The sequence below is a fragment of the Rhinoderma darwinii genome, chromosome 13 (assembly GCF_050947455.1).
Source record: "Rhinoderma darwinii isolate aRhiDar2 chromosome 13, aRhiDar2.hap1, whole genome shotgun sequence".
Taxonomy (NCBI): domain Eukaryota; kingdom Metazoa; phylum Chordata; class Amphibia; order Anura; family Rhinodermatidae; genus Rhinoderma; species Rhinoderma darwinii.
Genome location: NC_134699.1, coordinates 49,580,637 through 49,608,467, shown reverse-complemented (window position 1 = coordinate 49,608,467; position 27,831 = coordinate 49,580,637). Strand labels below are relative to the sequence as shown.

General features: G+C 44.5%; 1 protein-coding gene across 1 annotated transcript; it reads right to left on the bottom strand.

Annotated features, from left to right (window-relative positions):
* Nucleotides 1–74: 74 nt before the first annotated feature.
* On the bottom strand, nucleotides 75–12,133 carry NHERF1 (NHERF family PDZ scaffold protein 1). The gene is made up of 7 exons (XM_075846634.1): nucleotides 11,788–12,133; nucleotides 9,884–9,919; nucleotides 7,660–7,821; nucleotides 6,213–6,366; nucleotides 3,806–3,846; nucleotides 2,912–3,019; nucleotides 75–989 (listed from the first exon to the last, which is right to left on the bottom strand). Exons 1-7 carry the CDS (start codon nucleotides 12,067–12,069, stop codon nucleotides 795–797), a joined length of 978 nt encoding a protein of 325 aa, XP_075702749.1. The 5' UTR covers nucleotides 12,070–12,133; the 3' UTR covers nucleotides 75–794.
* Nucleotides 12,134–27,831: the final 15,698 nt, after the last annotated feature.

The following is a 27,831-nucleotide window of genomic DNA, read 5'->3' as shown; positions in this document are numbered from 1 at the left end:
TAGATGTATTAAGGCGGCTTACCCCATTAATATGTATTATCACACCATAGCAAATGAATAATCAAGCACAACTGTTAAAAGTAAAGATATCTGTATTCAGCTACATAGCAAAATATCTGGTTACGCCATTTCACAAACCATTAGAAAAACTTTAACAGACAAAAATCAGTGAAAAATTGAAAATTCAGCAGGACCTTTAAGAGTCTGTGAAATTTATATTTCTAACAGAAAGAAGCAGCTTGTCGACTGCTTAATACAGAGAAAAAAATATATATATATAATAAATCTTGCTCCAGCCACAACACGAAAGGCTTGTCCAGATAATGCCTACACAGACACCAATGCAGTGAATAGGACTATGGGGTTATTGAGTCAAATGACACTTAAAGATTTGTAAGAATTCGGGACCAGCGGTTGTCCAACAGTGTAAACAGAAGAGGCATTCAGCCATGGATATCAATCACCCCAATGGCTGTAAAATATTATTGTGGCCCATCAAAAAAAACACCAACCAGTTGCCAGTGGTGGCATACTACACACTTGCCCCCTGTGTTAGCACAGAGCGTTACTGCTGAATGGTCCCACTTGAACGCCAATACTTTATCTTCAACTCCAAATACAGGTGGACAGATTCACAGGTTAACAAGTATCTTCCTTCACTGTCCAACCCCACAGAACAGGGGAAATCACCAATCTCTGCAGAGAACAGGATGGAGAGAATGGCTGGAATAACTTCTGATTCATATCACAGGAATATTAACGGGTGCCGACAAGGGCCAATGGGTTGCTTTCGCTCACAGGCTGCTGAAAACCTCTTTTCTTTTATTCCAGTCCATAATCGGTGCCTTTTTTTGGGAACGCTTTTGGCGGGCTCGTTCCTTGGCTACTGCCAATGACATGTTAAGATCGAGGGCTTCAGCGTCGGGCACAGGGCTCACGTCGGGCACTGGGCTGTCGGGCACAGGGTCAGAGTCAGAGTGCGGAATGTCCTACAAAAAAAAAAAAAATCATCTCAATTTTAGATGCACAGGTGCAGTTTGTATTAAATACAAAGTATAGAAAAGATAAGCTTCTTATAGAATAGAGTAACAAAACCACAAAGGGTAAGATACAAAAGAACAATACAAAACAGGGGGATAAAGAACTAGACAGGAGGCTGACCGGTTTGCAGTACAGGAGCCGTCGTCTGCAATCTATTTCAGGGGTGCAGCGAGACGCAGCTGTTTATACTTGAAATAAATGGTTGACCTGGGGCACCTATTTACAGCAGGTCAGTCAGTGAATGGTCTTCTGCACTCACGGGATTAGAGTTCTGTGACGAATATCCCCCTAACTACCAGTAAACAATTTAAAGGCTCTGGAATTATTTGGTCACTTTTTAGTGTAAGATACGTCTGTATAGGCTGATAAGCACTTTTATAGTATACATTAAAAATTGGGCTTTAGTTTAGCGCTGCAGCTTCTAATGTATGTATGTACTTTACATGCACGCTGCAAAACACCGCTGTAAACTGAAAGTCAGTGAGCTGGACTGACGGTGGCTGCTGCGTGCCTCTGACCTACAATCTAACTCTCAGGGTACGAACACACACTGTTCTGGGCAGATACGCTGCGTCAAGCTTCGCAGCGTATCTGCTCTGAACAATGCAGGAAGTGCCATCTGAAAAAAAAACAAAAAACATTGCACCACATTGTGTAAATCATACTTACCCCCTCCCTCCTCTCTGCGCGCAGTCCGGCCTCCTGAGATCATGTCATGTCAGCAGTCACATGGGATGAAACGTCATCCCAGGAGGCTGGACTGGAGAAGAAGCAGGGAACTCTGGGTAAGTATAACTTTATTATTTTCTTTCCTTACTTGCTATTTTTACGGTGGAACTGCAGCTATTCCGCCGCAAATGTCGCAACACACCACTTTGTTATGGGTTTAAGCAACAGAAGAGCTGCGATTCTGCAGCATTATTTTATACGATGCGGTTGAAGAAACCGCATCGCAGGTCAATTTATGTGCGGTTTTTTTTGGCTGCTTTTATCCGCAGTGCGAGGACGTGATTGGTTGATCCTACCCACACTGCTGCTACTGTAATATGTTGCGCAATTAATTAGTTGCGGTAAAATCGGCAGTGTTTACGCTGTGTTCGTACCCTTGATTAACTTAGATTTGATCAGTACCATTGGGCTATGTTCACACATGACTGATACGCTGCGTAAAATTACACAGCACATCTGCCCTGGACACTGCAGGGAATTCTGGCCGCAAAACAGCACAAAAAAATTGCAACAGAAAAGCAGCGATTCTGCAACATAAATTCACATGTTGCGGTGTAAGAAAAAACAGTTGCGGAAAAGCCGCAGTGTTTACACTACGTGTGAACCCGGCCTTAGGGTTAGGATTGTGTCAGAGGCACGCAGGAGCTGCTGTCAGATGAGAAATCAGTCCAGCTCACTGGTGGAGTCAGCTTTCAGCGGCACTCTAGAGCTTCTATGTAAAGTGGATATGTACAATAGAAGCTGCAGCACTAACACAAAGCAAAATTATACATACATATATAAATTGTCACCAAAGGTTTCAAAAGCCTTTAACTATCATCACAGGTCTATAAGGTTAGGGTGAAGAGAACTTAAAGGCACCAATAGGTGGTGTTCCTTCATTCCTTTAAGCCACGATCAGATAGCACCACAGAAACCCAGATTTCCATTTCATATACCTCAAAGTACCCATATACTTTAATGACAAAAAGTACGTGAACACAGTCAGAGCTTTTTTTTGTTTTGGCAGACGAATGCAACTATACCGGCATACAGTTGCATACATCGGGCCATGTTCGGCAAAACTATTCTGAACGCGTTGTGAATTTAGTCATAGCAATGTTTCCATAGCTTGCGTTGTAATCATCTCCACTGAAGTTACCTTTGGGCTCTCCTGTGTGGGCGACAAATTTATGGGCAGAGACTCTACAGAGGACACAGAGGAGTCTCTAGAAGCATCATTCTCCAACTGCTCATCTGACTTGTCCTCCTGCAACACAAGAGAAAGCTGAAGGTTAAGAGGATCTGTCACCAGTTTATTAATTCCCTATCTCCTAACTAATCTAATAGGCGCTATGATGCAGATACGTTTTTGAAAATAAAAACACTAATTATTATTTGCAAAGTTATGAGCATTCTTCTAAATATGCCAATTTGGATATAATAGCCAAATAGGAGGGGACTCTTTTCACAATGGGCGGTGTAATGTTTTCTGTAGGATTCTGTCCAAATCGTCCTACTCGCCCTTCACCACTCAGTAATAGCGTGATCACATAGTACGCAGCTTCCATTCCAGACTGTTTTTAACTGGTGATACCTCCGGTTGTTTCACAACTAGATCCCGGTGTCATAAGAAACATTAGAATCTCATTTTTCATAGGACACCAGAACCGCTGTTCTAGGTGGTCCACAGCCGGAGATATGGGCATTTGAAATGATCCCCACCCTGCCCTCCAGCCTCAGTCTCTCACACTGTGTGAAGCAGCTTCATGCTGATAGGACGGCATCAGAGGCTGTGAGGAAGCTCCACCTCCAGAGAATTGCTGGTGTTACCTCCCACTTGGCTGGTATGGCCTCATTTGGACATTTAGAAAAAGTTCATAACTTTTAAAATAAACGTTTCAGGACACAATTTTCACTGGAGTGATCAGTGTGGCAGCGCCTATCAGATTAGTTAGGAGGTTGGGCATTACAAAACTAGTGATCGATCCTCTTTAATAACCACACAAGTAAAGCAAGAGAGAGAACACTGAAGAAATACAATACACAGCATTACCTTCTCTATGCCTCCATTAGCAACTATTTCTGGCAAAGGACCTTGAAAATAAAACCATACAATACTTTTATTCTCATTATACAGAATGTTACCCTAGTGTAATTATTATTATTATTATCTTTATTTACATAGCACTTCACAAGTTAGAGGGAACATAGACAATATCAGACATTACATAGTGACAAAGCCGATTTACAATTCAGACAGGAGGAGTGAGGACCCTGCTCGCAAGAGCTTACAATCTATGAGGAAATAAGGGAGACCCGAAGTGTAACAGTGTTTGTTCTGTACAATGGTCCGGCCATTTTTATACACATGTGGTGGTACATAAAGCTGCATGAGCCGGTCATCAGCCAGTATCCGTGTATGACGGACATGAAATACAGTACGGTGCAAGGAGTGTGAGGGAATCTTATTCGGATGACTAATGGGGCCAAGGGAAGGAGTCAGATTAGGGAATGTTATAGGCCCGGCTACTGCATTAGGGATACATTGGAGAGGGGAGAGTTTAGCGAGGGGGGGGACTGACTAATAATGAGTAACAGTAGTCAAGACAAGAATCAGAGCAACAATTAGAGTTTTGGCGGTTTCCGGAGAGGATTTTGAGCTAAAAATGACAGGTGTGTGTAAGTGATTGAATGTGAGGAGTAAAAGGTAAGACCAGTGTCAAAAATAACCCCGAGACAGCGGGCGTGCTGCTTAGGAGTAATGGTAGTGCCACACACAGAGATGGAGACATCAGGTTTAGGGAGGTTAGTAGATGGTGGGAACACAAGGAGCTCCGTTTTAGAAAGATTCAGTTTCAGATAGAGAGAGGAGATGATGTTAGAGACAGCGGACAGACAATCACTGGTGTTCTGTATTCGAGCAGGGGTGATGTCACGGGAAGAGGCATATAATTGGGTGTCATCAGCGTAGAGATGGACAAACTATCAGCATATTTGGCTCCAGTAACAATAGGGGCTGTGTCGAGAGAAGCGGACCTAGGACTGATCCCTGAGGAACCCCGACAGCAATGGGAAGAGGAGATGACACACTGAATGAGCGGTCAGAGAGATAGGAGGAAAACCAAGAGAGCCGCGTCCTTGAGGCCAATAGAGTGGAGCATGTTAAGTAGGAGTTTGTGGTCTACAGTGTCAAAGGCTACAGAGAGATCCAGAAGAATCAGGAGAGAGGATTTACCGTCCGATTTAGCCGCCAAGAGATCGTTTGAGACTTTAGTGAGGGCAGTTTCTGTGGAGTGTAGAGTGCGGAAACCAGATTGTAAGGGGTCAAGAATGGAGTTAGCAGAGAGACAGCGGATAAGGCGAGAGTAGACCAGGCGTTCCAGGAGTTTGGAGATGAAGGGCAGATTAGAGACTGGTCGGTAGTTAGCAGCGCTGGATGGGTCAAGAGTTGGTTTTTCAGTAATGGGTTTATAATGGCATGTTTAAAAGAGAAGGGAAAGATACCAGAGGAAAGAGAGAGGTTAAATATTTTAGTCAGGTGACTAGTGACAGCCGGGGAGAGGGACTGGAGATGTGAGGGGACAGGATCACTAGGGCAGGTAGTAGGACGAGAAGAAGAGAGGAGCCTCGAGACTTCTTCAGTTATTGGGTCAAATGCTGAGAGTGAAGAAGAGGGAGTGCGGGAGGGAAGGGGCTCGATGTTACTAGGGGACTGGGAGATATCATGCCGGATGTCGTCAATTTGAACTTTAAAATAAGTGGCCAGGTCGTCAGCAAAATTGGATCTACATTTGTAAACATAGTAACAAATAAAAGATGGAATTAAATGCGACCCAGAGGCACAGTAGTGATTTCCTTGCAGCAGTGATGTCACTGGGTTTGTAGGTTCTCCACCAGGTACTTCAGTTTCTTTCCACTGCAATAACCGAATAGGTAATTTGGCGTCCTGTGACATTGGCCCTAGTAGGTTTATGTGGGATACTGGGAAATTACATTGTGAATGGAATATGCCCCATGCTATATAAGAAGCGGGAAATATAATCCAAATAGCTAGATTATCAGTGTGCTTTAAAACTGAATGAATTCACCATCGAGATTTTGATCAAAAAGGAGGCGGCTGGTGAAAAGCATTAACATGCAGAGGATTATTCGGCAGGTCCCTATAGTAACCGGGGGGGGGGGGGGGTAGAAGTAATAGAGTAAAAACAAATCCCTGTCCAGCGAGTTAAAGAGCCTGCATTGTGGGAAGTCCTTCAGAGGCTCAAAAGTCAGGCAGGGCTCAGATCAAAAGCTGAAGACAAACTGCAAGATGAGCAAAATGCAAGACTTCATCATCACAGCCCCCACATGTGAGAACTTCCCGTTCACATTCATTCCTTATAATCTGTTAAGCAGATTGTAGATGTGGTGGGGCGGGGGAGGACGCAGGCACCGATCCTTCACAATCCCATTTTACTCACCTGTCAAATGTTCCCGTGCAGGGGTCACATGACATTCCTGGAAGTATTTATCCGTCTCTGGATCCACCACCAGCAGAGTAGTTTCATCGCCCCCTTCTTTGATGGCATTCACCACATCGGCATGGTGTTTTCCCAACATGCTTTCCCCATTTACCTGCAACAAACAAATGACATTATTAGGAATAAAAAGTGTTCCGTCACCTCCCCGGACGTGTCTGTTTTAGTAAATAAATGTATTCCACATGAAACGATTCTGGAGAATCTTTTCTCAGAACTCTGCGTTGTTCTGTTATTCCTCTTAGGCCAGATCCACACAAGTGTGGGGAGACGCCCGAGGTGCCCCCGTGCGGGTTCTGTTTTCACAGATGCCCATAGACTTGAGTCTATGGAGGGATCCGTGAAAACTGAACAAAATAGGACACGTTCTATCGCTCAACGGACCCGTCACACGTGTGAACGGCCCCATTGAAATACACGCGTCCATGTGACGGCCGCGGTTTTAACAGCCGCCACACGGACGTATACCACTTTCATCTGAATAAGGCCTTAGAAATATAAGAACAAGTTGACAATTGGGTGTTACCATTCAAGTTATTCATACATTTGTAGGAGGAATAACAGGAGCATATAGTCTTAGAATTCTATTTTATGTGGAATACAAGGATTTGCCAAAACAGATGCCGGGAAATGGTAAAAGTCCTCTTTAATCCATTATGTGTTGACTCAAAACAAGACAAAACCCCAAAAGACAGCTGCCTGTTATTAACCTGAATGGCATCAATGAATATAAACGAAAAGGTGTATTTACAGGTTCCTGGAGGTGGTCAGGACCAGAGATAGGATAGCTAGAGAGTCCAGAAAAATAAAAAGGAGTCTTTCCCAGCCGTGAATTGCTGGTAACAGGGAACAGATTGTGCTCAACTGCTGGAGGGAAGATTTAGGCACAATGTACATTTCAATGGTTCAAGTTCTAAATTAATAACCCATCAACGGAAATTTAATACCAATAGATTTAGCCCATCTTCTCCCTAAATTCGACCGTGAAGTGGTGGTCTATAGCCCCAAGCTGAATGCAAACAACTCCTAGCTCACTAGTTGGATCTCCAAGTCCCAAGTCACACCCTAAAAATGGTTCCCATTCATTTTTATTCTGTCTCCTGAACCAGATCAGACCTGTAAGGCTTCTTTCACGTAGAAAAATGACAAACGCCAAATGCTTTTTAATGGCATTTTTTTATTTATTATTTTGTTACATTTTTCCTGACATTTTCCTATGGAAAAACGTCATATCTAGAGAAAGCTTCTAGCATTAGTGAACATATAATTGAATGACCAAGGACCTTCACAATCTAAGCGGAACATACATACATACAATCGAATCCCTGGTATATTAGGACTTCATCTACCTTCATAGCTTGCCTAGTAACCATATCCTCTATTGCCATACCTCTAATATACGATCTTTTGAAAGAAGTCCAGAGCGTTCAGCAGAGGAGTCCGGATCAACGGCACGGACATACTGTCCTGGATGATTCTTGTCACTATGCAGATTGAAGCCATACCCACCAGAGCCCTTCTTCATGGTACAAAGCCTGGGACGTCCTTCACTCTGAAGAGAGAAAGTTATATTCATACAGTCCATACTAAATGTTTGTCAAGGTTGTCACCTAACATTCGGAAAAGTCTTAAGCGCCGCCCAAGCAAATAAGATTAGGATAGAAGGTAAGGTCCCTTAGAAGGCACACCCTCAACATTGGGCTTGGATCACATCCATCAAGAAGGGCAGAGAGACTCATTTTGTGCCACTATACTGCATGCCTGGACATGCCACAAATCAATGCCATTCTCTTCTAGACAATCTGAACGAGTGATATAGGAGGGCGCACGAGTAGACATGACCGGATTAGGCTTCGTTCACAACTGCATTGGGGGTTCCATTCGACCTTTCCGTCAGGGGAACCCATAGCTTCCCGTTTGCATTACCATTGATTGCAATGGTAATGCCTCCGTCGCTAATGGTTACCAACCTATTGATTCAGCCGAAAAAATAAGGAAACCTTATGGAACGGAGACAAATGAACAGTTAGCAACGGAAGCATTACCGTTGAAATCAATGGTAATTTAAACGGAAATCTATGATTTCAGTTTAGGGATTCCACTGACAGATGTGAACGAAGCCTTGGGGTATGTTCACACACGCTAACCAAAAAACGGCTGTAAAATACAAAGCTGTTTAAGGGAAAACCGCCTCTGATTTTCAGCCGTTTTGAGACCGCAAACGTTTCAGGTGTTTTTGGAGTAGTTTTTGTATTGACCCAGTGAAAACCTGCCCAAAAAATAGCTCAGGAAGTGACATGCACTTTTTTACTGGGCGTTTTTTTTTTACACGCCATTTTTAAAAAAAAAGTTCGAGCGTAAAAAAAAAAAAACGTCCCGTCGGAAGGAAACTCCTTTTTTCCCCATTGAAAATCAATGGGCAGATGTTTGGAGTCGTTGAGCTTTTGTTTTTTCAGCCGTTTTTCAGGGCATTTATGGCCCAAAAAACTGAAAATAACCCGTGTGAGCTTTCTAAAGCTTCATAAACAGAACAAAACGTATCTTTTGCCTCCCACCTGAACTGCACACAACGAAGACGCTGGAGGAGGATTCAGTAGTTACTTGGCAGTTAAACAAGAGGAAGTGCTGAAGCCACCAAGACAGTGACGAGGCGTGGAGAAGATGAAACCTCAGAACCCGCACAGTAATACAGTCACACACAGAACGGAAAAACCTTCGTCACCGGTTATACTTCAACTCATTTATATTAGATAAAGGGTTAATCTGCCCGTTCACCGAGCCGCCCCTCCCGACTCCCCCACACACACTCGGCTGAGCATGCAGGTGTTTTCAATAAGGAAAAAGTAAGAAACCCGCTGCCATGTCTGCCCCTTCTCCCCAACATCTGCAGTCGGTCCTGCCCAAATCGGTGGGTTCGGCCAACATACATCTAATGTACCACGACCAGCCTTCGGCATCTTTCAAACATTTCTCTGGGTCAGTGAGAACATCGATGTAAACTTAAGGTGGTGTTTTTAAACGGGCAGATTTTTGGCAGGAAACAAGCGACGATTGATGAAAAACATAACTGATCAGTGCTCGTTCGCTCCAGTTAAACGGAGCAATGATCAGAATGTAGGAGGACGAACGATCGGATATACAATCCTTGGTGCCCTTACATCTTGCCGGCAGCACATCCTCCCGATCACTGCCCTGTTCGCAGGATCCAGCCATTACCCCATGTAAAAAGGCCTAAACCCTAATACATTTGTAGGTAAAGTGTTAAAACAATGCGGCAGGTTGCCAGATACTCTGCAGACTTGCTGTAGCCGGGATTCAGCATTTGTACCCATTATAACCTAGAGAGGGCAGACAATCCAAAGTGCATCGGTTATGCCAATCATTTATGTTGCTATTGTACGGTTTCCTCCTATGTAGGAACGGAGAGGCGAGCCTGTCCGATGAAGAATACAAATGGTTGGTGGAATACACAGCCCCTCACCCATCAGATCACTTCTCACTTTGCAGCATCCAGCACTTTCACTTCTTGAGAGTTCAAGATTACATTATAATATATATATATATATATTAGAATAGGTAAGTAGCAGAAAAGGCAGACACGAATAGATACTCACCCTCTCGGCAACAGATGCGGTCGTCTCTGTAACACTCTGAAAACAGAAACCAGTAGTTAAGACAATGGGAAGAACAAGTCATAGGCCCTATAAATTTTGGCATTAATAAGACACTAATAGCATAACGGTAGCGGGTGGCCCCTAACGTCCTAAGTGCAGGCGCATAATGGGAGCCGCCATGCTGCAGTGCTGAGTACAAATCGGCTCAGGTGCCCCCGCGTCATACTGTAGACAGGGTGAGACCGATCGGTTAGGGCGGCCTATTTGCACATAGCGGACACAGCTCCCTGAGGACCCAGTCACATGACCGTGCCCATAAACACAGTCCACAATTATGGGCACATACGGCCGCGGAGTCATCTTTGTTTGCGGGCCATGCTCCCATTATTAAGTATGGGAGCACGGTCAATAAAGTTTAAAAAAAAAAAACAAAAAAAAAAGTACGTGTCCTGTTTTTTACGGATTCTTTCTACGGGCCGGACACCTTACGGGAAGGTGTCTGTGGGCCATAGAAATGAATGGAACGGTATATGGGGCCTGGAACTTTAGTGGATGCAGCGGTTCCAACAACTAGCCACAATTGTCTATGGAGGAGACGTCGTCCAGTTACATCATGACTCATCAGAATTAACGGCGTGGTGTAATTAACGCTATGACCTGACGATTTACGTTGCTCCTGCGTCACTGTTGCATCCATGCCCTTCTAGCCTACTGGCCACTTAGACGGGTTGTCTGGGCACGGGGCGGTTTTTCATACTGATGACCCATCCACAGGATCAGTAGGTCACAGTAGAGCGGCTGTGCTGCAGCGCTGCTCTTATTCACCGTACAGAACCAATCCTTCCGACACCAGCCACGGCATAACATCCGGTGCACAGGACAGCTGATCGGTGTGGGCTCCGGGCGTCAGACCCCCACCGATCATCTGATGACCTATCCTGTGGAGAGGGCATCAGTATGAGAGACTGCCCAGTGCACAGACAGTCCCTTTAAAGAAAAAATAAAAACCTGCCAGCACAATGAAATTTTACTCATGCCCATCTCAAGACATAGTTGACCCTGTTCAACTAAAATATTTTCTTCATCAGCTTCCAGCCAGCAGCTCGGTTACAGCACCAAAAAAAAAAATCACAGCTCTGAGGATAGGGGAGAGCTCTCCTGCAGGAAGGTAATAACCACATCCAACCTACAGGGGGCCGGAGGATCGCTCAGATCACACAGGGTAATGGAGTGGTCACCCAGGGCATACATGGACTGTTGCTAGGCAACTGCTTAAGAAAATTTCTGCAGATAAATTTTAATATGAGGAAAGGCAAAAGGAACAGTTTGCCTCTAGACATGAGGGGGGGGGGGGGGAGTTAACGCTTCTATGACCGCTTATCATAAAAATGCAGCAAATTGCCCAAAAATTAACATTTTTCGGCCATTATCCCAACTTAATTCTTTAAGAAGTAGGAGGAGCTTAGCAATGCAGCGTGGTCACCCACCACATTTACTATCAGTTATGCCAGAAACTGGCGCAAATTATAGCACAAAATCTAAGTCAGCTCCTAGCTGGCGGAAATTATTTAGTGTCACACGGATAGCCGAAAACGCAACAACGTATGCCGCTTAATAAACGTATTGCATCATACACTAGCTTTTAAGACTGGCGCGGTCCCGCTATAATGTCTGGTTATTACCCCAACTCCTGCCAATATGTCAGCCATCAAAACTTACAGTTGGCTGAAACTTTTACATAGAAATTATGGGAAGAGAAAGAGTTGCAGGGGTTAAATGTCGCACGCTGAATAGAAGAGCAGAAGTGAAAGTGCAGAGAGTAATGACGTCACTCTGCGCCAGGGAACGTCACCCGACCACAGCACCCCATAGTGACCAGGGGGCCACCCCATAAGTCCATATACCTGAGACGGCTCCGGACTTTCTTCCTCGGGTCCTTCTACCTCCAGGGTGAGCTTTTCAGTGGCCGCCCGGATCTTGCTGACCACCTGCTGGTGTCCAAGTTCCCTCACATCCTCTCCACACACCCGGATTAGCCTATCCCCTGCCCGGAGCCCTGACTTCTCTGCGGACGAGCCCGGTTCCACAAGTCTCACAAACTGCCCCGGCCGGTTCTTCTCACTGTGCAGGTGGAAGCCGTAGCCTGAGCTGCTTTTTTCCAGAACACACGTTCGTTCCGGAGCCATCCTTCTCCCGTTACCTTACGTTCTACTGCCCAGAATCTCTGCCAGAACGTCACTTATAACAGCAGCGGGACAACTGCTTAGACTGACAGCCAGCAGCGCCAATCAGCGGGCGAGATGAATGTGATGGCGGGTTCTGATTTGATGAGAAAGTGAAAAGCAAAGCGATCATGCAAATGAGGCAAAGTGTGAGCCGCACCCACGTCTTGTTTAATCGCAGCAAATCACTCACATGACCCAGATATTACACGGAATCACGTGACCGGCGGATTGACCCGGCGCTGCTCCTCTATGGGATGTGTCACTTTACCTGCTGTAGCGCCGGCTTCTGGCCCGTGTCTTCTGTAGTTACTGTCAGGGTATGTTCACACGTAGTACGCCTCCAAACATCTGCCCATTGATTTCAATGGGAAAACGGCGTTCTGTTCCGACGGAGCGTTTTTCGCTGCGGTTTTTACGCGTAAAAAAACGGCCGTGCAAAAGAAGTGCAGGACACTTCTTGGGACGTTTTTGGAGCCGTTTCCCATAGGCTCTATTGAAAAAAGCTCCAAAAACAGCCGGCTGTGTTCACACTGAGTTTTTTGCAGGAGGAAAATTCCTCCTGCAAAAACTGCTCCAGACGTTTTTTGCACAGTGGTTTGACAAAAACTCGTCAAAACAGTCGTCAAGGTGTTTTTTTACCCTTTCTGACTGATTGAAATGGGGTTTTGGAGGCAGAAACCGCCCCAAGATGGGTCATGTCGCTTCTTTTTACCGCGACGCATTTTTTTTTACTCGCGGTAAAGAAACTCGTCCAACTCCCATTGAAATCAATGGGAGGCATTTTCTGGCGTTTTTTGACGAGTTTTGCTCTGTATTTTGAGACGTTTTTGACTCTGCGTGTGAACATACCCTCACCTAATATTCCCTGAGGCAGGAGAAAAGCGAAAATATGTCTATATTATAAGGGTATGTTCACACGCAGAGTCAAAAACGTCTCAAAAAAACAGCTCCTGATTTTCAGACGTTTTTTGTGCCACTCGCGATTTTCACAGCCGTTTTTGGAGCTCTTTTCAATAGAGTCTATGGAAAACGGCTCCAAAAACGTCCCAAGAAGTCTCCTGCACTTCTTTTTTGCGGCCTATTTTTTACGCGTCGAAAAACGCTGCGTCGGAACAGAACGCCGTTTACCCATTGAAATCAATGGGCAGATGTTTGGAGGCGTTCTGCTTCCGATGTTTCGGGCGTTTACAGCCTGAAAAACGTCCGAAAAGAGGCCGTGTGAACATACCCCAAGGGCGGATTTACACGAATGTGTAATACGTCCGTGCAACGCGTGTGCTTTTCACGCACGTCGCACGGACCTATGCACGTCTATGGGGCCGTGCAGACAGTCTGTGATTTTCACGCAGCGTGTGTCCGCTGCGTAAAACTCACGACACGTTCTATATTTCTGCGTTGTTCGCGCATCACGCACCCATTGAAGTCAATGGGTGCGTGAAAATCACGCTCTGAAATACGCATGAAAACACTTTGTGTGAACATACCCGGAAAGTCCCATAAAGTGCCTAAATAACGGTGCCATACACTGCCCCAATACTGCATAGTTGTCCCTAAATAGCTGCTACACCCCCCCCCCCCTAAATATTGCTGCGATGCAGTCCCTATAACCGTGCCCTAAAGTGCCTAAAATAATACTGCAGTGTCAATTCATGAATAATAAATGAGTATTTAACACCGTCCAAATAACTGCGCAATTCAGTCCTGCCCTAGTATTAGCCATATAATTGGCCATTTAGTAATATCAGCTATAGTCCCTATAAAACAGAACTTGCCATATTGTAAGGCTATGTTCACACGCTTACTAAAAAACGTCTGAAAATACGGAGCTGTTACGAAGCCATTTTTTTAATCAAACTCGCGTTGTAGTTGCGTTCTTTACGGCCGTTTTTGGAGCTGTTTTTCTATAGAGTTAATGAAAAACGGCTCTGAATACGGCTCAAGAAGTGACATGCACTTCTTTTTCGCGGCCGTTTTGAAAAACGGGCGCGTAAAAAACCGGCCCGTCGGAACAGAACACAAATATGTAAGAGTAAGGCCGGGTTCCCACGGGTCGGATACGCTGCGTAAAAATCACGCAGCGTATCCGACCTGGAACCCGCAGTACATTCCGTCAGAAAATCGCACCACATTGAGCGCTCATACACGAAGAAAAGTTTTTAATTCAATGTATTACAGTATTAATTACAATAATAATTACAGCACTTCCCAATAAAAAAAGGTTCCAGATCCCAGTCATACTGAGGCCGAGTTCCCACAGGTCGAATACGCGGCTCCGGGCAGGCAGGCGCGATGTAGTGACGTCATCGCGCCTGTCGGCATCCGAGTCACTCACAGCACAGACCATAGGAGAAGGATCCTCCACCCGTCGTGGGAACGGGGATAGGTAAGTAATTATGTTATTATTTTTCTATTAGACACTATGGGGCATTATACTGGGTAGGGAAGGGGGGCTGATATGGTGGCAGCTATAGGAGCATTATACAGCTAGGAGGGGGCATTATACTGCGTGGGGCATTATACTGTGGGGGCTGCTATGGGGAGCATTATACTGTGGGGGCAGCTATTGGGTATTATGCTGCATGGGGGAATTTGTGTGGGCATTATACTGTATGGGGCATCTGTGTGGGCATTATATTGTATGGGGCATCTGTGTGGGAATTATATTGTATGGGGCATTATACTGTATGGTGGCAGCTATGGGGGCATTATACTGTATGGGGGCACAGCATAAATTGACATGATGCGAATTTAAAAAATACACCGCAGGTCAATTTATGAACGTTTTCGCTGCAGATTTGTTCAAATCTCATTCACTTTGCTGCTACTGTAAATTCTGCCAAATTTCCACACATAATTCTGCAGCGTTTACGCTACGTGGGAACTCAGCCTTAGGGCAGATACAGACGGACGTTGCGTTTTTGCGCGCGCAAAAAACATTTGACAGCTGCGTGTGTCATCCGTGTATGATGCGCGGCTGCGTGATTTTCGCGCAGCCGCCATCATAGAGATGAGGCTAGTCGACGCCCGTCACTGTCCAAGGTGCTGAAAGAGCTAACTCTTTCAGCACCCTCGACAGTGAATGCCGAACACAATATCGAAAAACCTGTTGAAAAAAAAGAAAAAGTTCGTACTTACCGAGAACTTCCCGGCCGTTGCCTTGGTGACGCGTCCTTGGTGACGCGCCTCTCGACATCGGGCCCCACCTCCCTGGATGACGCGCCAGTCCATGTGACCGCTGCAGCCTGTGCTTGGCCTGTGATTGGCTGCAGCTGTCACTTGGACTGAATTGTCATCCCGGGAGGTCAGACTGGAGGAAGAAGCCGGGAGTTATCGGTAAGTCAGAACTTCGGTTTTTTTTCTACAGGTTCATGTATATTGGGATCGGAAGTCACTGTCCAGGGTGCTGAAACAGTTTAACTCTTTCAGCACCATGGACAATGACTATCTCCTGACGTCGCGTACCGATAATTTTTTTGCCGGGTTCGGCCAAAACGAGTTCGGCCGAACCCGGTGAAGTTCGGTTCGCTTGTTCGGCTTCGCTCATCGCAAAGACACTCCGTTTGGATGTTCGGAAACAGAAAAGCACGTGGTGCTTTTCTGTTGACATTCATCCTTTTGACAGCTGGTGCGCTGTTTCAGTCGGTTCGCACGGAAGTGCTTCCGTGCAACCTGCGTGGTTTTCACGCACCCATTGACTTCAATGGGTGCGTAATGTGCGAAATACGCAGAGTTATTGAACCTGTCGCACTTTTTGCGCAGCAGACAAACGCTGCGCAAAAAGCACGGACTGTCTGTAATGCCCCATAGACTTGTATTGAACCACGCGGCCCGCACGGACCGAATACACGCTCGTGTGAATCCCCCCTTAAGGTTCACTGATTGGATTGTACAGTGCATTCGGAAAGTCTTCAAACCCTATACATTTTTCACATTTTATGTTGGGGCCTTGTGCTAAAATAAAAACAAATTCAAGTTTTTCCCCATCATTCTGCACTCATTACCCCATAATGACAAAGTGAAAACAGAATTTTAGAAATTTTCGCAAATTTATTAAAAATGAAAAACTCAAATTTTGCATGGACATATTCCGGTATTCAGACCCTCTGCTATGAGACTTGAAGTTTAGCTCTGGGGCCTCCTATTTCTCTAGACCATCTATGAAATGTTTCTACACCTTGATTGGAGTCCACCTGTGGTAAATTAATTTGATTGGTTATGATTTGGAAAGACACCCCCCTGCCTATATAAGGTCTCACAGCTGACAATGTATATCAGAGCAAAAACCAAGCCATGAGGAGGAAAGAACTGCCTGTAGAGCTCAGAGACAGGATTGTGGAGGCACAGATCTGGAGAAGGGTACAAAACAATAACTGCTGCACTGAAAGTTCCCAAGAGCAGGGGAAGGCCACCATAATTCTTACATGGAAGAAGTTTGGAACAACCAGGACTCTTCCTAGAGCGTCTGCCCCACCAAACTAAGTAATCGGGGGAGAAGGGCCTTGGTAAGAGAGGTGACAATAACCCAATGGTCACTCTGGCTGAGCACTAAAGATCCTGTGTGCAGATGGGAGAAACTTCCAGAAGGTGAACCATCACTGCAGCACTCCACTGATCTGGGCTTCATGGCAGAGTGGCCAGAAAGAAGCTTCTCCTCCGTAAAAGACACACGAAAGCCGCCTGGAGTTTGCAAAAAAGCACCTAAAGGACTCTCAGACTGTGAGAAACAAGATTCTGTGGTCTGATGAAACCAAAATTGCACTTTTTTCCCAGGTTATCGGCACTGATGAGTTCAATGACAGCGGGTCCTGCGTGATCCACGTGTTATCGATCACATCTAAGTTATGAACTTAGGTATGATCGGTAACGGCTCGACGCTGAACCAGTCAGTGCCGCTGACCTGACGCTTACAGGTTTCAGCGCTGGATGCAGCTTCTCTGTATACAGTATACAAAACAGATGTATCACAAAAAGTAAAGATCATTTTTAATAAAAAGTATTAATAAAGTTGCACAAAACAGTGATAGACATCTTTATTTATAAAAAAATTCAATGGTGTACATAGCCGTTAATGCCAAGGGCTGCTTTCACAATTCTGCATTCTTTAGAGATGTATTCCTCGCTGGTTAAATTTCTGCACAGAGCTTACACTAGTGATTTGTACTGTGGAAATCAGGCCCACTGTCGACTGCTTCTAATGACAACCAGCAGAATTGGGAATGCAGCTCTGAAGTATAATACAGACTGTAGCTAAGGATCAGCACAAGATAATTAATGCAGTGTATCTACAATGTTTTCATGCAGATTATGTCTATATGTAAACTGTCAAATGATATTTAAAAGCGTCTTAACTGATTAAGATTGGAAGGATAAAAGCGTTAAAGAGGCAGTAGGGTGCACAAAATTAAAAAGAGTGGAAATTTGATATTATACATGAACAATACTTAAATTAGATTTGAGATAACAAATTGCATGTCTTCTAAAGCATGCTGTACTCAGTGAAGCAGGACAGAGATTTACCTAGTAAGGCTATATTCACATCACGTTAAAAACCTAAGTTTGGCGCATATGTCAGGAAAAGCTTCAGGCGTTTATGCCAAACGTACACATAGGGCTCCATTCACCCGACGGAGCTCAGAAGAGTGTTTCTTTTTTAAATGAGAGCCTATTAGCGTCATATCCCACTGTATGTCTATTTAATGGGATACGTTGCAGCCTCCTGTTGCAGGTGTACATTGGGAGATCCTTCTAATATGTACCATCGATGTAGGCTCCAGACCTTAGAGCGGAAAACATGAATATTGTTAAACTGACTAAGGCCTCATGCACACGACCGTAGCCATGTGCACGGCCGTGATTTCCGGGTCGGCCGGCCACGGAGTGACAGCCACGAGCCGCCCACAAATCGCGGGCTGTGCACATGGCTGCGGCCACTATTTTCAATGAAACTGGACACGGCCGTAATAAGACTTGCCCGTTCTTTCTGCGGTCCAGGCTCCATTGCCATGCACGGACCGTGAAAACCATGGTCGTGTGCATGGCCCCATAGGAATGAATGGGGCCGCAATTCTCCCGTGGATTTTCGGAGGAATTGCAGCCGCAAAAGCACGTTCCTGTGCATGGGGCCTAAGGGGCTTTTCACATTCCGTTTTTGTTTAAGTTTAGCATGTACGATGAAAAAGCTCCCGACGTACACGCTAAACATATCTATAGGGCTCCATTGTCAGACGAAGCCCAATAGAGCGTCCTTTTGGCCACTGTTTGGCCAGCACTCATCAGCAAAAAAAAAGTTATGGAATAGTGTGGTAGATTACACTATTCCATCCTGCGAAGTCCAGTAAAAGAACCTATACTTTTTAAAAATGTTAGCCTATGGGTGGCGGATGAAACTGCATCCGTTAATCAGCTTTTCATGGCTTATCCGCCATTATAGCCTATGGCTGACAGGTGCGTTAGAAGGACACCTAACAAAATCCTATTTGTCAGTAATGTTTAGGTAAGTTTTTAAGGAACACTAATATAAAAGAAGCAAACCATTATATAAAGGATAACTGAACTTTTTTAGAATCACAAAGCAGCTTGTTAAAATATAAATTCAATGAGTGGTCTTAAGACCTCTTTTTCAATTGAAGCCTTCCTGTGATGAGCCGAATACCGTGGGCCCGGCTTCGTAAACCCCTGACGGACAGCCGGCCACACGTATATGTAGTATTGTAATATGCCGACCATGAATATATTGCTGGTCGGTCCCCAAAGCGAATAGAGGGGGGTCCGAGTGGGGGACTCCCCCTCTATGAAGTACTTATGCCCTAATAGGGCACATGGGAAAGGGTTGTGAATGTCATGTTGTTTCAAGTTAGGACTGTTGTATGTTGAGGAGGAAGAGACTGGAGTTTGGTGAGTGATTAGTAGATTCAGCAGAGGGACTTTGCTCTTTGGATTAATGAGCAGCCTAAAGTATCCAAGGAATGTTAGGAGGGAATGTAGGGACTCTATGTGCAGGAACAGAGCTTCCCCCATAATGATCGTAGTATTAGAAAAGCAAGCTAAAAGTTTACACCAAGTCTTCATTTCTTTGAGAAAGACATTGGACTCTAGACCACGGCCATGCTACCCATTTACATATACCATGGACCTGAAAATGATCAGATACACAGTATGAGGTGCTGGCATTGCAGTACAGCTGTTCATGGAACTGGGTTTAGGGAGGAAATTGGCATTCTGCCCAGACGAGATGTGACGTCGGTGTTAAGAAGGTGTTTAAGTGATTGTTGAATTTTTTTGTGTGTAGCAGAAACGGATTACCCGCAACCAGTATCAGCAGGTGCCTGTTATGGGCAGCCATTGTTGTGACATTAAACAAACCAATGTAACAAGGTTTATGGAGGTCTGCTAGCCTGGGTGGAGGGAAAGTTCTTTGCCAGATTTCATCACAGTCGCACTCTTCATGACCTAGGCAGCGAGCTTGTGAATGGAGCGTATGTCGCATGTGTTAAGTGTATAATTATGTGAGTTGATCATGTGCGGCATGTGTCCTATATGTGAGTGGCACATGTGTGTGTGGCAAGTGTCATATACAGGGCGTGTGTGTGTGTGTGTGTGTGTGTGTGTGTGTGTGTGTGTGCGGATGAAGGTGGTGAAGACTTATATAGATTGGTGGTGGCTCCTCCCCTGTAGCAATATCAAAATTTATGATAGACATGTGCTAATGTAAACACATACCTTCCAACCTTCAACAATCGTAAAGAGAGACAACTCATGCGGCACGCACAGCACGGCAAATATTGTTAATCTTAAGGCACGCCTCTAACTGCGCCCAATCTTTGTCCATTCAAACCCAGTTCGCTTTGTGCCCCCACACAGTAATAGCTCCCTCCTTTAGGTAAAAAACTGTAATAGTGCTCCTTTGTACCACACACACTTTCATAGTGCCCTCTTTTTATGGCCGTTTTAGTGCCCCCTCACAGTAATGATGCGCCCTTAGTGCCCCCCACAATGTATCATGTCCCAGTAGTCCCCCTAAACAGTATTATGCCCTGTAGTGCCCCCACATAGTATCTTGCCCCATAGTTCCCCCACACAGTATTATGCCGCCAGGGTGCCCTCATATAGTATCATGTCCCAGTTGTGCTAAACTGGCAAAAGTTTTATCCAATGGTAAGCTCATCTCAACCCAATTTAGAGAACGATTCAACCCACCTTTGAGCGAGGAGTTCAGACTAGTACAGATCCTTTCATTTTGGCGTTCTACAATAGGAAATGTTCTGTTCTGGAACGCTTTATTCCATATCCTCTTGAACGAGTGGGCCTTACGTATATTCTTTCTTAATTTCTCCACCAGAGAGGCAAAAATTACCTTATATGTTGAAGTGGGAGGAGGACATCCAATGCCAACTTTCTCTAGAAAAATTGAGAAATTGTTGTGGATTTCTACATAAAGGCAGTTGGCAAGTTGACTAATCGGAGACATCTATGAAGAGTCTCCATAGAACCTATTTAGTGCCTGAACGGCTTCACTTTATCCATCAGCGACCTACCCTTTCTGTTTTAGGAACTGTAGCTCTATGGGTTCCATGTATCACACGTGGTGGGGTGCCCCATTGAGTTCATTCTGGGACTCCATATGTCAACTCATTTCTGATGTTTTAGGCTTCAATTTTCATAAGGTGCCCTCTGTCTGTTTGTTAGGAGACAAGCCCATAGGATTACGCTATGCCTCCTTTAAGTAGGCTCAGTATATACTTTTAGCCTCCCGTATCCACATTGCTTCTAAATGGAAGACCGCTAACCCTTCCCTTTCCGAGGTCAAGAATAGCGTGGATAAAATAGCTATATATGAAAAAATTGAGGCTGTCCGTACCGATAGGATGGAACAATATGATAAGTTGTGACAACCTTGGATACTCTCCTCCCACTCTTCTCATCGTTCATATCATTTAACTCTTTAAAAGGATTTCAAAGGAATGTCCCTGTAAGCGTTTTATAGCTCTTCATTCCTGTTTTTTTTTTATCCTCCAACATATTTTATTGTATGACCATACTCAGGATTGTGCCCTTCTAATACTTTGTGTAACCTGCCGAGCTCTTACCTTACTTTTGTACTCAGACATGTGACCATGTGAATATTTCTATGGTATATAGCTTCTTTTCCTCTGTTCTACCTTAATTTATTTTTTATTTTATGTTGCATTTCTTTCTATTTGTGCAAATATGGTCTATTGGCCTCTGCGTAGGCTCATTGGATTTTGTTTGTATATCCTTGCTGTTATTACTCGCTAATAAAACTCTTTTTTTAAACAAAAAATAAATAAAATAATGATAAATGTTAATTGATAAATTATATTCTACCCAAAAACGGTTCTATTAAAAAATGTAGACCATCCCGCAAAAGAACAAGCCCTTATACTGCTAGGTTAGCGGAAAAATAATAATTTTTATGCAATCTATAATTATCTTCTAAGTAGCTCTGTACCTTTACTATTCCATTTTTAAGTGTTCCCGTGCCGTATGCTAATGAGCATAAAAGAGTCATATCTGAGGCCCCAAGCACACGACAGTACTTTCATCTATCCCGAAATACTGTCCGTAAATCCGGATCCGTAAGCATCCTTATTTCATCCGTATATGCGGAAGAGTGTCTGTAAATACGGTCCTTATTCCATCCGTATATACGGAGCCGTACAAAAAGAGGGAGGTTGCAAATGATGTCATCAACATGTTGCCTAGCAATGCTCCCGTAAATACGGACAGTATACGGATGCACATCAGTAGCCGTCTGTATTTACGGAAGCTCCCATAGACTTCTATGGGAGAGTCCGTGCCGTAATTACTGACAAGAATAGGACAAGTTCTATCATTTTTTCAGCACGGACACCCATCAGTTAAATAGTCCGTGGTCAATAGAAATGAATGGGTCCGTAATTACTAATGGAAAAATACTGTCGTGTGCGTGGGGCCTTAGTTCAAAAAGCGTCATATCTTCATTCCTCAAGCCTTTCCGCGTTAACCCCGCCTGTTTACGTTTGATTGACAGCTCCACGCCTCCCCCCCCCAGCACACACGAAATCCTGCGCTTGCGCATCGATGTCCTGCTCTGGTGCGTGCGCACAATGGGACACCAAAGCGACGCATGCGCAGTAACTAGATTTGAGGCCCAGACGAAGCAGGGAAGGGTATCGGACCATACATGACGAGCGCTTGCCCGCCATCTTAGACGAGATCACGGCATTAAGGGCGGGCCAGTTTTCGGCGGTGGGCGGGCATAAGAAGAGGAACGAACGAGACTGCCGGATTATTACCATATAAGGCGCAAAATGTTTGCAGACCGTTATTTACGGTCGAAGGAGGAGTTTAGGATAGGGGATAGCGGCAATGGGGAGTAGAGTTCAATAGGTGAAAGGCTGGTGACAGGTTCCCTTTAAGTTTGTAGATTGACAGTCAATACTTGAGCAATAACTAATGTAAACTATTTCATCAATGCTACTGGCTAGAAACACAATAGAGTTTAATGATGTTAATCGCTATGTTGAACTTTACTGAAAAAATCATTAATTGCTTCCTTATCAGTTACATAACGCCCGCTGATGATGTAATTCTGGAATCTTATGATCATAAAACTCTATGTAGCTTTGAAGTTTCCAATCCAGAACAGTTCCAAACATCACGTATTATCGAGATATTTTACATATCATTTACTAGAGAAGTCTGAGGTATTCTGAAACACACCTGTCTCTTCAGTGACTCAGACTGCTGCTCACCACCATGCTTTACACTGCAGCTGTCCCTGCTTACATTAGCTGCTCTCTGGAAGGCCTCTACAAGCTCCCCAGCTAAACTACTTAAGAACAAGAGTAAATGTCAATAAATAATATTTGATTCACATCACATTCTGTCAGAACGTGACGATTATATGGAGAGAAGCGGCTCCAGAGGGGTAAATTGAAGCTCCTTGGCCCCAATGCAAAAACTGTAGCAGGTCCCTCTCCTACCACGTGCGAGTTGTAAGGGTATGTGCACACACACTAATTACGTCCGTAATTGACGGACGTATTTCGGCCACAAGTACCGGACCGAACACAGTGCAGGGAGCCGGGCTCCTAGCATCATACTTATGTACGACGCTAGGAGTCCCTGCCTCTGAACTACTGTCCAGTACTGAAAACATGATTACAGTACGGGACAGTTGTCCTGCAGAGAGGCAGGGACTCCTAGCATCGTATATAACTATGATGCTAGGAGCCCGGCTCCCTGCACTGTGTTCGGTCCGGTACTTGCGGCCGAAATACGTCCGTAAATTACGGACGTAATTAGTGTGTGTGCACATACCCTAATACTTATATAATGACTTCCTATGTGGCTTAGGCCCCATTCACATCGCGTTTGTGCTATCCACCAAGCATATAAGTTTTTTTCTCTAAAAACGTGGACGATTGAAAACTTATACAGGAGTGTACCATTTTCTGTGTTTTTTATACCGTGTACATTTAGCGTAGACTCATACGTCAGTATACACTTTTCTCCGTTTTTTACCTACAAAAAAAGCGTATACTTTTTTTTTTTTAAAGTGAACACTAATAAAAAAAAAAAACTAAAAAAATAAACCAGATAGATTTACTGTATGTAAACTGATAGAAACGCATAGCATTACGTTTGTATACGCGACATAATGTCTTTTATCATTGATCTCAATAGACGACGTATGCCTTTTTTTGAAGTACAGAATAGCGAAGCAGACTCCGCTTTTTAGTACTTTCAAAAAACATTATCCCAACGTAAACCATGACAAACATAGACGAAACGGATGCCATTTTGATCTACGTTTGACCCATTATAGTCTATGTATACGCCGAGATATACGTTTCAATACTTTTTTAGTGTTTAAAAATATATATGCTCGGCTGATAGCACAAACGCGGTGTGAATAGGGCCTTAGTCACCGGGTGCGGTTGCTATCGCTGCACCAAACATAGCTTGCCCCCTGAATGCCCCTCAGAGGCAGTTTTTATCTATTCCTGCAGAAGAGTCCTGTGCCAACCTAGGGCTGCCATCAGCATTTTCTGGGTCCCATACAACCAAGGAGTCTGGGCCCCTGCAAACAGACAAACAGACACCCGGGCAATTATCCCTGTCATGTGAGTAAGGCCTTAGGGCTTATTCAGACGAACGTATAATACATCCGTGCAACGCGTGTGATTTCCACGCGCGTCGCACGGACCTATGTTAGTCAATGGGGCCGTTCAGACTGTCAGTGATTTTCACGCAGCGTATGTCCGCTGTGTAAAACTCACAACATGTCCGATATTTGTCCGTTTTTCGCGCATCACGCACCCATTGAAGTCAATGGGTGCGTGAAAACTGCGCACAGCACAAGGAAGCACTTCCGTGCGCCGCGCGTTACAATAGTCAAAACTATGAATGAAAACAGAAAAGCACCACGTGCTTTACGGTTTACAAACATAAAAACAAAGTGTCATAATGATGGCGGCTGCGCGAAAATCACGCAGCCACGCACTATATGGTGATGACACACGGAGCTTTTATGGACTTTTTGCACGCGCAAAACGCTGCGTTTTTTTGCATGCGCAAAACGCACACGCTCGTGTGAATCCGGCCTTACTGTGAGAAATGTGAATCTGTGGAATAGGCTATGGCAGGGACTGGTAACAGCAGGAACATTAGATGGCTTCAAAATAGGCTTCGATCATTTCTTAAAACAAAAAAATATAAGCGCCTATGCCAATGTATAGAATTCTTGTTTACTGTGAATAAACAGACGACTGTCACATCAGCTCTTTTTACTGAATAAACAACATGATTAGTCATGTACTAAGGGAATAATAAACTTCACTATCTGTAACCTACTTTAGGCTTCGTTCACATCTGCGTCAGGACTACGTTCATGGGTTCCGGTGACAGATCCGGTGCAAATGGTTTCCGTTTGTTACCATTGTTTGAGGGTTCCGTCGTTTTGACAGAATGAATAGCGCAGTCAAACACGGTATTGATTCTGTCAAAACGACGGTGATGCAAACGGAATCCTGTGGTTTCCGTTTGTTTCAGTCAGGGTTCCCCGTTCATGGGTTCCCCTGACGGAAAGCTCCAACGGAACCCCTGAACGGAGTTCTAACGCAGATGTGAACGAAGCCTTATTCCATTTTACTAAGCACACAGTCTAATCACCATCTTCCAGTTATCACAATATTTCCAGTCGTTTACAATTTCTTGTAAGGCTCTGTTCACATCTGCGTCAGGGCTTTATGTTGTTCTGCTTCAGCAGAGGAGCAGAACAACGGAAAACCAGAGCCACCGGATCCGTCGTATGACGGAACTAACGGCACCCAACAGAACCCATTGACTTTAATGGGTTCCCTCACAGTGTGCACAGCATGCTGCGCTATTTTGTCCGGCGAAAACAACAAAATCGGCAACGGAGTCTCCATTGGTGATGTGAACACAGCCTAAAGCGGTTACCCATGGTACTCTTTAAGATTTGTAAACGCCTTCCTATAACTTACAGCTGTTTTTCGCTTGACTGCTCCTTCTACCGAAACAAATGGCTATACTAAAAGAAGACGTTCGCCGTGCCGGCTGTAAAGAGTTTACCTCGCCAGGCTCCAGCGATCTCTGCTCCTCGTGGCCACTGCTCTGATTCTTGTAGCACAGGCAGCGGGATATGCGGCAGTGCACGCACAACGCACACATCAGATAACTAAGCGCCCTATTTGAATTGGCTTTTGGTCTGCTTCCGGTGCCAGTTATAATGGTTCTTACTCTATACCTTGCTATGTCCTTCTCATCACTTCATAAGATTTTTCCCCAGATTGTTTGACTTTGCTATAGTTTGTGACTCTGTATTTTTTCACCATTTGGCACTGCTTTTAACTGATAATCCTTACTTGGATAGAGGTCAAAACTTCTGTTGCCACCAGCAACCACTCAATCTACTATGTTACCCCTCCTGGTTTTATCCAGGAGTTACCAGAGAACCTTCTCGCACTGGAGCCCCGGGGATAGTAAATTACCAAGACCCAAACCGAAGTTGCGGGAATGTGAATTCCATTCCTTTTCTGAGTATCACAGAACCAGGCTCTTTACACTGGCTCCCAAGGTGCATGTGGGCTACAACGTGGGCATCTCTACTTCAGTTCTTGTACACTAATCTATATATGCACAGACAGCAGAAGGTGTGACTATGGGAAAAACATACACCAGAATGACAGACTTCAAAAAGGAAGAGGGAGAGAGAGGTTTTCTGAGTGACCGGGTGACCAAAGACTTCTCTACATAGTCTGCAATATGGATGAATATGGTTTCAACAGCAGTTCTGTAGCTTGATAAGTAAAATACGGTGAAGACTGAGAAGATGACAACTTCAATGAGAACATGTAGGTTTTACAAAAAAATAACTATTAATGGAGGTCACTTGAATGATTCACATTCTGGAGAATCAATGCAAAATTCACTCACTTCCAAAACTTTGACCAAATTGCCGTATCATTCTCGCTTCTGCCCAGCACTGTCTGATTCCCAGTCACCTCCCAACAAGACTGGTATGCTTTAAATCACATTTTCTCCTCGTCATAACATTACTTTAGTATGGACCGGTCAGAGTAATGCAAATGGTTAGTCCATAAATTCCAGTCAATGCAGTCTTGAGAATTAAACTATCCATGCAGAGTTGTTACACAGCTGAAGATGTTGGCCAGTGCTGAATGCCAGGGATTCCTAAGAATGACAGCTGGATCTCCCATGTTGAGACATTAGGTACTTTTACTATCTAGGGGAGGACGAGTTGTTTCTTATAAAGAATAAACACTACAGATGGAAGAAATACCCACATACTAGTCTGTTAGACCTAGTGACCTAATGTTTGTTAGGCTAGCAACGGGATTTTTGTGATGTAGACAATGCAGGTTGCTTTTTTTTCATCATTTTTTTTTTACACATTCTTTTTGCTATTTTAGACTTCGTTTGAAAATAGTAAAAAAAAAAAAAAGTTATATATATATATATATATATATATATATATATATATAAAAAAACTTATAGCTCTGGTAGCTGAGGGCAGGGAGATTTAACGGCTCTCTGCTCTGTTTATTTATTCCGATGCAGCGCCGTAAAAAGGCCATTGCATCGGAATAAAGCCTGTTAGTGGCCGCCGTAAAAACACTATGGGGCAGTCACTAACGGGTTAACCAGGGCTGCACAGGAAATCAGCCACGCTATAGTGACTACTGTCACCGTTAGGCCTCATGCCCACTTCAGTTTTTTTTTTCTTCAGGGTGCTATCCGTTTTTTTTTTTTAACGGATAGCACACGGACACATTCATTTCTATGGGGCCATGCACACTTCCGTTGTTTTAACGCATGCGTCCGTTCCGTCAAAAGTAGAACATGTCCTACTTCTGTCCGTTGTTCGGTGCCCATTGAAGCCTATGGGTCCATCAAAACAACGGACGGCACACAGAAGGCATCCGTGTGCCGTCTGTTTTTCCCGGAGCCGTTGCCAAGCAAAGGCAGGGTGTGCCAAAGTTCTCTGCATTCAACACACAAGATGGGATTTTAACGGACCGTTTAAAACGGAAGAGAAACGGAAGCACAAAGTCCGTTTAAAACGGAACGGATGCGGAGTGATTTGGAAACCACACGGATGTCACAACGGACACATGGATTCATTTTAAACGGATGTGAAAAAGGTGAAGGACGCGTGCAGGAGGGCTTCGTGCA